Genomic DNA, 13,409 nt, shown 5'->3' with positions numbered 1-13,409 from the left:
GTTGGGTCACAAGGCAGCTGGGTGTAGTGCCTTGGGGGGTCCAGGGGCTAGTACTGGCCCACTGGTGGGTGGACCTGGGATCCAGTGTTTGTGGGGCTGGGGGTCTTGGATCGAGTGTTGGCTTGCTGGTGGGCAGAGCCAGTTCATGATGCATCTCACTGAATGTCCTGGAGTGTCCCCAAATGCTTTCAGCCCATTGGTGAGTGGGGCTGGATCCCAGGATAGCTGGCTGAGGGGTCCAAGGTGTCTCAGAACTGGTGTCAGCCTGAGGTAGACAGAGCCAGGTCCTGGGTTCTCTGGCTGCACAGCCCTGGGGTCCTGAAGCTGGTGTTGACCCGCTGGTGGGGAAATCTGGGGCCTGGGGTGGTCCTGGGGTGGTATCTCCATGCTACTGGGTGAGGCTGGTTCCTGACACAGCTGGCTATAGGATCTGGGGTATCCCAAAGCTATTATAGGCCCACTGGTGAGTGGGGCTAGATCCTGGAGTGGCTGGCTAAGGAGCCCAAGGTGTCACAGACTGTTGTTGGCCTGTTTGTGGGTCAGCTGGGTTCTGACATGGCAGGCTGTGGGGGGACTGTGGTGGTCCTGAGAGTGGTATCCACCCACTGGTGGGTGGGGCCAGGGCCCAGGGGATCCCAGGGCTGGTGCCTGCCCTCGGGTGGCTGAGGCCAGGTCCTGGGGTCTCAGGCTGCAGGACCCGGGGTCCTAGAGCTGGTGTCGGCCTGCTGGTGGGTAGAGCTGAGACCCTGGGGTCCCAGGGCTCGTGCCGGTGCCCTGGTGTATGAGACCAGGTCCTGGGCCCTCTGGTGGACAGGGCCATATCTCAGGGTGCCTGTGGGCTTAGGGGGTCTTAAGGCAGTAGTCCTGTTGGTAGGTGGGACTGTGTTCCTGCCCAGCTAGTTGCTTGGCCTGAGGCGTCCCAGTACTGGTGCTGACAGGCCTGTGGGTGGGGCCAGGTCTCAGAGCTAATAAGCTCCAGGGAGGATTCCAAAATGGCACTTGTCAGCACAAATGTCCCTGTGGTAGAACACGCTCCCCAAAATTGTTGCTGCCAGTGTCTGTGTCCCCAGGTTGAGCTCTAGTTGCCTCCTGCCTATCCAGGAGGCTCTCCAAGACCGGCAGGTGGGTCTGACCTAGGCTCCTTTCAAATAACTATTTCTGCCCTGGTTCCCAGAGTGTGTGAGATTTTGTGTGCACCCTTTAAGAGTGAAGTCTCTATTTCCCACAACACTCTGAGTCTCCCGACTGGTCTTCAAACCTAAACCTTCTGGAGGCTCATCTTCCCAGTGCAGATCCCCTGGACTGGGGAGCCTGATGCTGTGCTTGGACCCTTTGCTCCTTGGGGAGAACCTCTGCAATTGTGATTATTCTGTCATTTGTGGGTCACCTGCCCAGGAGTCTTGACTGTACCTCATCTCCGCCCCTCCTACCCGTCTTGCTGTGGTTCCTTCTTTATATCTTTAGTTGTAGAAGATTTTTTCTGCTAGTCGTCTGGTCTTTCTTATCAGTTGTTGCTCTGTAAAGAGTTGTAATTTTGGTGTGCTGTGGGAGGAGGTGAGCTCAGGGTCTTCCTACTCTACCATCTTGGTCATTGCCCCTGTCTAAATGCTTCTTAAATGTCAAAGCATAATGTGTTTGCTGCTTCCCTTATAAATAAGTTAATGTATTATCCAAGTAGAAAAAACCTGAATTTTAAAAATAAATCTTGGAAAGTATATGTATTTAATCATTAAATTTTTATTTGAATAGTGATGTCATTAGTAATTTAAGAGAAACTTGTCTCCTATTCTTTGAAAGGAAAAGGATAAACCATTAATTTATTTATTATTTTAGTTGTACCACAGTCAGCTATTGCTCTCTAATCCCTCATATGAAATTTCCCTGGAATTAAAAATAGTGCCCTTTACTATAGCAATAGAATTTGGAATAATATCTATCCATGATAGATTTATACGCACTACCTTTGAAAAGCAGCATGATCTCTTCAGATAAAGAATGATGGAAAAGGGGGGACTTCCTAAGTGATCCAGCTGTTGGGACTCCGTGCTTCCACTGCAGGAGGCGTGGATTCGATCCCTGGTCGGGGAACTAAGATCCCACATGCCACGCGACCAAAAAAAAAAAAAAAAAAAAAGATGGAAAAGACCAGGGGCTCCACACTGCCTCATCACTGCTCAACGTGGGGAAATAATCTTGTTTTTCTAGAGGCCCGCAAATGGTTTCTTTGTATGATTTCACATTTCCAGTTCATGTATCAAGTCCTCTGTGGCCTCTTTTCCTAGTAGGATGTTCATTATTTAGAGGGGCCCATTTACTAGGCCAAATACCTGTTGACAAGTTAATTTCCAATTGACTGCCAGTGCCCCTAATTAGGAACTTCAATAGAGCAGCTAAAATTTTTTAAAATGTCATTTTAGAAAGTACATGAAATGCTGGAAACATTGAGCAGTCTGCTGTTCTTTATGGCCGTTTAGATGAAAAGTGTTCTGTTTAGGAAAGTTGATTTGATCCAAGAATTGTGATTATTTTGTATGTATCCTTCCTCACCAATAGTGTACTTCTTGTTTATTACAGGATTTCTTCAAGCAAGAATTAACTTTCATTAACAAATTCATTGAAACTGTTCAAAATAAGCCACTTTTCTCTTACTATTCCAAAAGAAGATGTCAGAGTCACAAATTTAAGATGATGGAGTAGTGTTGTACTACAGGTACCCACACCCCCTCACCCCAGAGGCAGGAGACTACATGGTCCTAGGTGCATCTCCTGTTTCAGAGGCCTCATCCCTGCTGAATGGATTCCTCTAACAAAGAAGCACAAGACAGGAGCTCACTTTTATTTGGTAGCAGAAATATGATTCATTTTGAATAATTTATTTATATTGGGTGGCTATTCTTGCGCCAGCTAGAGGATGAATGTTAAATGATAAAAGTGATCATAATTGCCTTATGGAAGGACACTGCTGTGAACTCAGCATAAACTTCACTCTGCAGCATATCAGTAAATGGCAGTAACAGAAAATGTTGGAAATAGAATGTGTGTAAGTAGCTCTTTTTATTAAATCAGATTCTTTCAGTGCTTAAGCAAGGCATTCATCTTTGGAAACTACAGTGGCTCCTTTTGGAACACAATCAAAAAGCTATGATTGAAAAAACAGAAACAAACACAAAAAGCTGCCGTCTATGCATATAGTTATTTAAAATAGGAGATGGTGGGGATTCCTTGGTGGTCCAGTGGTTAGGACTCCACACTTTCACTGTGGAGGGCCCTGGTTCAATCCCTGATTTGGGGAACTAAGATCCAGCAAGCCACGCAGCACAGCAAAAAAACAAACAAAAAAACCCAAAACCAACCAAATGAACAAAAAACACACATGTAAAAAAATAAGAGATGGTGATCAGTATTTTCTCATTGTAGTCTTGAGAATTTGATTGTTGTTCCTACAAAATGTAGCAAATCTTTTCAATAGTGATTTGCGAATCTTCCATCAGAAAAAAGAAAACTAAGTCTAGTGTTATGATGAATAAAAGCAAAATATTCCTCTAAATAAAACTAAGATTATTGGTTTGATGATTCAGGCTAGGAGATAAAAACAAAACAAGCACAGCTATAAACCCTCTGAACATAGGGTTCAGATGGTGGAGAGAGTGTGGCAGTAATTCTTCTTCTAAGAATAGGAACAGAAGGATAGGATTAAAGAAAGCAAATGGGATCTGCTACACAGGTACATCTGAGATGCCTTCACTCCAGGCATGTGGTCAGAAACATAAAGGAGATAAAGGAAATTAAAAGGAGGAAAAGTACTATAAATCCAAAAGTTCCTATTCCTAAACTCAGATTGGAAAGGGACACACTTTTCCTCCCTTTCTCCCTCCTTCCCTTCCTTCCTTCCTTTCTTTCTTTTTTCCTAAACCAACTACTGATTAGCTTTAAATCTTTAAAGATTCATTTCTTAATTTCTTCCTTTAAGGGTAAACATGCCAAACCAATTTAACATTCTCCCCAAATATTTAATCATTTTGATTGTTCTCTGGACCTTAAGCAGTTTTCCCACAAATTGAGGCACTTAAATAGGTCCAAACATTTAAGAAGTGATCTCTTGGTAGCACCTGATGGTGAAGAACAGCCATCCTGAGATGCTTATATGGAGGTTTTGCTGATCTGGTCCTTTCATGAGAAAGCAAATTGGGTACTTGTTCTCTCATCAAAATCAGGCTTCCAAAGTAAGGGGTAGTGTTGGTATTTCCATCTCTGACCATGCCTTACATTTACGATCTAAGTGCAAAATAAATTGTATCTGTCAAGGCATTGTTTGATCTGATGATCTGGCTTGAAAAAATATAATACATAGCATAGAAAGAAAGTACAGTGCCTAGCATAACAAGCTGGTTTTTAATGAAATATTTGTGGGCATTTTGGCCCATTACAAAAACAAGGAAAAAATCAAAATATATCCTGGATAATAAATAACATTATCAGGACACTCGCCCAGAAATTATGAAAGGGTAAGGAAGCAGTGTATAAATGTCAGTTCACAATTGAAATGAGCATTTCTCTTTCATGATTTGTGTTATTGTTTCTGTGATTATGTGAGAGGGTTGTGATACACCTCACAGAGCAGTGAGCCCTAAGAAATGATACATCATCTCTAACCCCTCACTGTGGATTTCCACTGGGTTTCCCTGTCTTTGACATTGTGAATATCCTCAGGGGAACTGAAGAAAAGAAAAAAGAAAAGCATAGAACATGATGTCTTTTCTCTCCTTTTATATAAGACTGTCTTGATGCAAAACAATTCCCCAGGCATTTTCTTCTCATATGCAAGGAGGCCAGTGGGAGAAATTTTAGATGGGCTATAAGTCACTCTACATCTGGATGCTTCCTGACATCTAGGATGACACCTCTAGGTCTCAAGCCACATCTTTGTATAGATCTGATGAAGAAGTTGCATAGGGGAAACTTCCTGTAGTTTAATTTAATTGGCTTGTACCCTAAGTAGGCTGAATACAAAAATACTCCTTAAACAGTAATTAGAACCTTTTTCTCTAGGACGATTTAGTACTACAAGAACCTGATTATTATGGAGTCCTAATGCATAGACTTAAAAGAGGCTTCATTTGAGAAGCTGGCCCACATACTGGGCAAACTTTACTGGAATTTGCACATGGGTACCATAAGGGCAGATGTCATGGAAAGATTTACCCCTGACTTGTATAGGATTAATGCCAACCAGTTATTAATATCATTACCATTTGGCTGATAACAAGTTAACAAGGATATTGCTCAATCTTTTCTTCTGTCATAGCTATCCAATAGTTGGAAGAACGGAAAACTTTTTCCATGAGACTATGTTGTGGTTTTGTAAAATTTCTCACTCATCTAATTAAAACGTTCCATTAATTATCTTCTGGGTTACTTTTTTTTGGAAGCTGATAATCTAAATCCTAACAGATCTTAGAACATATTTGACTAAAATAGTTGAATTTCAGAGTTCACAACACAGTATATCCATTTTTTGTCTTTCAGCAGAATATGACTTCACATAGAAACTTCATATGTACTTTTGTAATGATTTTTGGTGATCATTTTATACATTTTAATTGTAGTTATAACTTTCTTCTTAAATAAAATAATATATACATATTAAAAAAAGAAAATATACTTAACCAGAAAAGAAAATTAAAATTACTCACAATTCCATTACGCAGAAAAACCACTGTTAATCTTTTTGTTGTATATCCTGCCAGTCTTTTTCTCCTTGTTTATATATCATCATTAAATTTTTTGTTTTATTTACTAAAGAAAAAAATTTATTATTCCACACATGTTCTTTTTGAACATTTTTCTATTTGATAAGCATATTATGGGCATTTTATGTTATTACTCCAGAATACAATTCTAATGCCTACAAAGGATTCTACCACATTTTAGTGTAAAAATTTAGTTACTTATATGTTTCCTCCATTCCCTGTGCATTTAAAAAATTTTTTTTAAACATCTTTATTTTTTTTTTTAACATCTTTATTGGAGTATAATTGCTTTACAGTAGTGTGTTAGTTGCTGCTTTATAACAAAGTGAATCAGCTATACATATACATATATCCCCATATCTCCTCCCTCTTACATCTCCCTCCCACCCTCCCTATCCCACTCCTCTAGGTGGTCACAAAGCACCAAGCTGATCTCTCTGCACTATGTGGCTGCTTCCCACTAGCTATCTGTTTTACATTTGGTAGTGTATATAAGTCCATGCCACTCTCTCACTTCATCCCAGCTTACCCTTCCTCCTCCCATGTCCCCAAGTCCATTCTCTACATCTGCATCTTTATTCCTGTCCTGCCCCTAGGTTCTTCAGAACCATTTTTTTAAGATTCCATATATATGTGTTAGCATACAGTGTTTTTTTTTCTCTTTCTGACTTACTTCACTCTGTATGACAGACTCTACGTCCATCCACCTCACTAAAAGTAACACAATTTTGTTTCTTTTTATGGCTGAGTAATAATCCATTGTATATATGTGCCACATGGACACTTAGGTTGCTTCCATGTCCTGGCTATTGTAAATAGAGCTGTAGTGAACACTGTGGTACATGACTCTTTTTGAATTATGGTTTTCTCAGGGTGTATGCCCAGTAGTGGGATTGCTGGGTCATATGGTATTTCTATTTCTAGTTTTTTTAAGGAACCTCCATAGTGTTCTCCACAGTGGCTGTATCAATTTATATTCCCACCAACAGTACAATGTAAATTTTCTCCACACCCTCTCTAGCATTTATTGTTTGTAGATTTTTTGATGATGGCCGTTCTGACTGGTGTGAGGTGATACCTCATTGTAGTTTTGATTTGCATTTCTCTAATGATTAGTGATGTTGAGCATTCTTTCATGTATTTGTTGGCAATCTGTATATCTTCTTTGGAGAAATGTCTATTTAGGTCTTCTGCCCATTTTTGGATTGGGTTGTTTGTTTTTTTGATATTGAGCTGCATGAGCTGCTTGTAAATTTTGGAGATTAATCCCTTGTCAGTTGCTTCATTTGCAAATATTTTCTCCCATTCTGAGGGTTGTCTTTTCTTCTTGTTTATGTTTTCCTTTGTTGTGCAAAAGCTTTTAAGTTTCATTAGGTCCCATTTGTTTTTATTTCCATTTCTGTAGGAGGTGGGTCAAAAAGGATCTTGCTGTGATTTATGTCATAGAGTGTTCTGTCTATGTTTTCCTCTAAGAGTTTTACAGTGTCTGGTCTTACATTTAGGTCTTTAATCCATTTATTTGTCGTTTTTCCTTTGCTGCTTTTAATATTTTTTCTTTGTATTTAACTTTTGATAGTTTGATTAATATCTGTCTTAGCATGTTTCTCCTTGGATTCATCCTGTATGGGACTCTCTGTGCTTCCTGGACTTGACTGACTATTTCCTTCCCCATATTAGGGAAGTTTTCAACTATAATCTCTTCAAATATTTTCTCAGTCCCTTTCTTTATCTCTTCTTCTTCTGGGACCCCTATAATTCTAATGTTGGTGCATTTAATGTTGCCCCAGAGGTCTCTGAGACTGTCCTCAATTCTTTTCATTCTTTTTTCTTTATTCTGCTCTGTGGTAGTTATTTCCACTATTTTATCTTCCAGATCACTTACCTGTTCTTCCTCCTCAGTTATTCTGCTATTGATTCCTTCTAGAGAATTTTTAATTCCATTTATTGTGTTGTTCATCATTGTTTGTTTGCTCTTTAGTTCTTCTAGGTCTTTGTTAAACATTTCTTGTATTTTCTCCATCCTATTTCCAAGATTTTGGATATCTTTGCTATCATTACTCTGAAATCTTTTTCAGGTAGACTGCCTATTTCTTCTTCATTTTTTTGGTCTGGTGGGTTTTTACCTTTTTCTTTCATCTGCTGTGTGTCTCTCTGTCTTCTCATTTTGCTTAACTTACTGTGTTTGGGGTCTCCTTTTCACAGGCTGCAGGTTCATAGTTCCCATTGATTTTGGTGTCTGCCCCCAGTGGCTAAAGTTGGTTCAGTGGCTTGTGTAGGCTTCCTGGTGGAGGGGACTGGTGCCTGTGTTCTGGTGGATGAGGCTGGATCTTGTCTTTCTGGTGGGCAAGACTGCATCTGATGGTGTGTTTTGGGGTGTCTGTGACCTTATTATATTTTAGGCAGCCTCTCTGTTAGTGGGTGGGGGTGTGTTCCTGTCCTGCTCATTGTTAGGCATAGGGTGTCCAGCACTGTAGTTTGTTGGTTGTTGAGTGGAGCTGGGTCTTAGCGTTGAGATGGACATCTCTGGGAGAGCTTTCACTGTTTGATATTACGTGGAGCTGGTAGGTCTCTGGTGGACCAGTGTCCTGAACTCGGGTCTCCCACCTCAGAGGCACAGACCTGACACCTGGCTGGAGCACCAAGAACCTGTCAGCCACACTGCTCAGAAGAAAAGGGAGAAAAAAAAAAAGAAAGAAAAAGATAAAATAAAGTTATTAAAATAAAAAATACTAAAAATAAAAAAATTAAAAAGTAATAAAAGAAAGAAGAGAGCAACCAAACGAATAAACAAATCCACCAATGATAACAAGCACTAAAAAGTATACTAAAAAAAATTTTTTAAAAAACAAAAAATAAACGGACAGACAGAACCCTAGAACAAATGGTAAAAGCAAAGCTATACAGACAAAATCACACAAAGAAGCATACACATACACACAAAAAGAGAAAAAGGAAAAAATATATATATATATATATATTAAAAAGAAAAAGGGGAGAGAGCAACCAAATCAATAAGCAGATCTACCAATAATAATAAACTCTAAATACTAAACTAAGATAAACATAAAACCAGAAACAAATTAGATACAGAAAGCAAACTCCAAGTCTACAGTTGCTCCCAACGTCCACCACCTCAATTCTGGGATGATTCATTGTCTACTCAGGTATTCCAGAGACACAGGGTACATCAAATTGATTATGGAGATTTAATCTGCTGCTCCTGAGGCTGCTGGGAGAGATTTCCCTTTCTCTTCTTTGTTCACACAACTCCTGGGGTTCAGCTTTGGATTTGGCTTGACCTTTGTGTGTAGGACACCTGAGGGCGTCTGTTCTTCGCTCAGGCAGGACAGGGTTAAAGTAGCAGCTGATTAGGGTGCTCTGGCTCACTCAGGCCGGGGAGGAGGGAAGGGTATACAATGTGGGGTGAGCCTGTGGTGGCAGTGGCCGGCGTGACGTTGCACCAGCCTGAGACACGCCATGTGTTCTCCCAGGGAAGTTGTTCCTGGATCACAGGACTCTGGCAGTGGTGGGCTGCACTGGCTCTCAGGAGGGGAGATGTGGATAGTGACCTGTGCTTGCACACAGGCTTCTTGGTGGCTGCAGCAGCAGCCTTAGTGTTTCATGCCCATCTCTTGTGTCCTCACTGATAGCCACGGCACACACCCATTTCTGGAGCTTGTTTAGGTGGTGCTCTGAATCCCCTCTCCTCATGCAACCCGAAACAATGGTCTCTTGCCTCTTAGGCAGTTCCAGACTTTTTCCCAGACTCCCTCCCGGCTAGCTGTGGTGCACTGGCTCCCTTCAGGCTGTGTTCACACAGCCAACCCCAGTCCTCTCCCTGGGATCTGACCTCCGAAGCTGGAGCCTCAGCTCCCAGCCCCCACCCGCCCTGGCAGCTGAGCAGACAAGCCTCTCAGGCTGGTGAGTGCTGGTCAGCACTGATCCTCTGTGCAGGAATCTCTCTGCTTTGCCCTCTGCACCCCTGTTGTTGTGCTCTCCTCTGCGGCTCTGAAGCTTCCCCCCCTCCCCATCTCCACCAGTGAAGGGTCTTCCTACTGTGTGGAATCTTTTCCTCCTTCACAGCTCCCTCCCAGAGGTGCAGGTCCCATCCCTATTCTTTGTCTCTGTTTTTCCTTTTTTCTTTTGCCCTACCCAGGTATGTTGGGAGTTTCTTGCCTTTTGGGAAGTTTGAGATCTTCTGCCAGCATTCAGTAGGTGTTCTGTAGGAGTTGGTCCACATGTAGATGTTTTCCTGCTCTATTTGTGGGGAGGAAGGTGATCTCCATGTCTTACTCCTCTGCCATCTTGAAGGTCTCTGTCCCAGTGCATTTATATGATATAGACCATACTTTTGTATAAGTCAGTTGGAATTGTTATTTTTAACACAGGCTGTTCAAGATATTGGAGCCAGAGCAATTGAACAAAGGAACACAATCAAGGTTTTGGTTCAAATTCAGGGATTAATCACATCATTGAGGATATTAGTTAACTACACAAATTCATTTTAATGACCCTGGATCACCTTATGTTAGAGCTGGGGGGAATTAGTGAACATATGAGAAAAAGAAATATCTTTTAGAAATGACACCAATAGGAAGTAATATAAATAATTCTGCCTTCTAGGAAAATAATTCTGCCTTCTAGGAAAACTCTAGTATTCAGAGAAGATGGGTTGAATATAAGTTCCTGGATGATAAGTCCTCTTTACTTCTATAGCTTGAGTCATTTTGAGATGCTGAGCAATCCCATGAAGTAGTAGACACTCACATATTAAAAACTAAAAGTTGGCATAAAACACAAATTCACATGTGCCAGAGGCATTGTAAATAAGTGCATGATTGGTGACCATATACTTTATAGTTTGTTAAGGTATTATTGGAGTGAGATAGGGTGTGCAATCAAGAAAACTTTGTTTAGCAGGAGTCAAGAACAAACTTGTCAAGAGGTGGAGTTTTTGGAAGGTTTAAATCAGAGAATGTTGAAGAACCAAAGGTCAACATGCTTGTTCAGCGAACTGTTGTGGAGACATTCTGGCACATCCAAGAAGTACTGGGATTGGTCAGCAGAGAAGATAGGTGGCCACAAAACAACGTCCTCAAAGAGGACAACAGTACTGAAAGGAAAGCAGAGGGAAGGGGGAAAAAAATGGGAGCAGGGGAAGAAATAACACAGAAGCCAAAAATAAGACACTAAGGAGAAGCTGGAAGTGAATTGGGGCTGGCTGAGAGGCTGTTCGTGGGGGCAGAAGATGGGAGATGCCACAGCATGCCCTTTCCCTGTGTCTATGGGGGACAGCTTCTAAAACACAAGGGTTCTGTTTTCGAGGTACTGATTTGCTTTGAAAAAGAAAGGATCCCTGTGCTTCACTCTCAATTTGTTGGTGTGTCAAATTTACTAGAATTGGGCATTCTGGAGCTTGCAGTCATAGTAAGTGTGTGCTTACAGACCTTGGGCTTCCCTCCCAATGATGGGCTTTGTAGCTACCTCAAATAAAATAACATGGGGTTAGAATAATGAAATATGCTTGTAAACCCAGAAGTCTAATGGTTGATTTTCTTAAGGGCTTGTTTGCTTGCTGGTGGTGTCTGCTTTCTATTCTCTTACAGAGTTCTATTGGAAGAGTGTTATCTTTTGTTTTTGACAGAATGCTGATCCAGGTGTGCCTGTATTTTTACTGTAAATTTTTGTGGCGTTGCCTGAAATTTGTAATGAGAAAGCTGACTGGAAGATGTGAACTGCAACGGATCTGTTACAATACCAAGCCTGGAGCTTCTAGAACTATGAAAATCGGTAAGCACGAAACAAAGCAGTAAGCAAAATGTAGGCTTTCTGGGATTGAGGATACACTGTTATTTTTCAGTATAGTAATTGTAAACCACTTGTAAAAGATAATTTTTGAATGGCTTTTTAAATCATCTCTTTTCCAGAAACATCACTGAGGGATTCAAAAAGTAAGGTAAGTAAAATTGTTCCTATATTTTTCAGCAACTTTTCAATTGAAGACTTACCTCCATCATCAAAAAGTAAAAATTTTAAGAAACAAAAATATACTTTTGGCTACGAATACTAATGCAAACTGAGAAGAATGAATTGTTTTCCCATCACAAACCACTGTGCTTTTTACATGAGAGCAGCCACTCAAGAATTTCTAGGCAGATTTATGACGCACATATTATTTCATTGATGAATTAATCCTTTTTTATACCTCTTTCCAAATCATAAAATAAATATTCCTTGAAAATAAGATCAGTGGTAACTCTCTGGTATTTCATCAATATCCAAATCATTTAACTTTATACTCAAGATTTTCCAAGAAAATCAAAGAAGCCACTATGCTAGCATTTATAGCACATAGTTAAGCATCCACATAAGAAAGAAAAATCTGCTTCTCAAGATTCTTGAATATTTAATTTAATTTTGGCATCCTTAGGACTATATCCCCCATGTACTTCACACAGTCATAGACATAATGCCCATTAACAATGGAAGCCATGTGTGGTGAGTGAGAAAATGAAAATATAATATTTCTAGGTAAGTAGTTTAAAACAGATGAAGATGGTAAAAAAAACTTACATATTTTTGTTTTATGTTAATTACCTTAATCAGAAAAATTGTACTACCCCCACTGTGAAAATATCAAACTTACTAGAATTCAAATACTACATCAATTTTTGCCTCTAGTTTAGTTTCTTATCTTCATATAGAAGCTTTAAACAAATATTTGAGGCCCCTATTTAAATATACCCCACTTAAGACACCAGTGTTCATGACAAAACAACTGATTAAAACATGTTTTCCAGCTACTGCAGACTTCAGTGAGTGTTCATCCTGATGCTATTGAAAAAACTATAGAAGACATTATGGAACTGAAAAAAATTAACGCTGACATAAATCCACAGTAAGAATATGTTTATTATGTTGTAAATATAAAACAGAAGTCACATGCCACATATTTAGTATTTCTAAATACTCTCTCTCTAACTACGGTCTCACACGCTCTTTCTCTCTCTCTCTCTTCCCTGACCCAAATAATCATCTGCATGTTGTGACTTTCAGATGAAAAATAAAGAAAAAAGATACCTTTTTCATATTTGTAAATAGCAGCAGCTTTGTACTTCTGTTGTGATTTATGCTTATGCTTCTGAGATGCAATGAATGTAAGAAATCTGGTGGATGCCTCTGATATCAGAAGGTGAAATAAAGGGAGCCCATTCATCAACAGTCTCTCCATATGATGCCTGTGTTTTACATTAACAGTAAATGTTCAAATTGTAAATGTGCCTGAGCTGATTCTGCTCCATGAAGAATATTTCTTCAGTTCATGACAGGCTGATAATCTTGGAGACAGTTTCTACCTGCTTGTGAAGAAGACAGGCATGTGTGGGAGAGAGAAATGGTTTTTATATGAAGACTTTAGAACTTTGTAATTTAGTCATCTCATCTTGGAAGTAATAAAATGCATTTGGTGATGTACATGACATTTAAAATTAGCTTTATATTTTCCATTGTGTACAGGAATTTTTCTGTAAAATTTTAGGCTAAGGATATTGGGTAGAATAAATTCTGTTTGCAGATATATTCAGATAAAGTTTAGGTAAGTAACAAACTGTCTTTTAGATGTGCATACTTAAGAACTTCAGATGTTATCACTAAAGAAAG

General features: G+C 40.0%; 1 protein-coding gene across 5 annotated transcripts in view; it reads left to right on the top strand.

The window, feature by feature from the left end:
* ELMOD1 (ELMO domain containing 1) overlaps positions 1 to 13,409 on the top strand; it is a 110,176-nt gene that overhangs the window by 51,929 nt on the left and 44,838 nt on the right. For 2 of the 5 annotated variants that reach the window (XM_036859182.1, XM_036859181.1), the window contains 3 exons: positions 11,395 to 11,540; positions 11,678 to 11,706; positions 12,551 to 12,648. In XM_036859182.1, coding sequence (XP_036715077.1) covers positions 11,395 to 11,540; positions 11,678 to 11,706; positions 12,551 to 12,648 — 273 coding nt within the window. The other 3 variants (XM_036859184.1, XM_036859180.1, XM_036859183.1) reach the window with 3 other exon arrangements.

Source organism: Balaenoptera musculus, chromosome 8 (genome assembly GCF_009873245.2).
Source record: "Balaenoptera musculus isolate JJ_BM4_2016_0621 chromosome 8, mBalMus1.pri.v3, whole genome shotgun sequence".
NCBI classification, from domain to species: Eukaryota; Metazoa; Chordata; class Mammalia; order Artiodactyla; family Balaenopteridae; genus Balaenoptera; species Balaenoptera musculus.
This window is presented reverse-complemented; position numbering and strand designations above follow the sequence as displayed.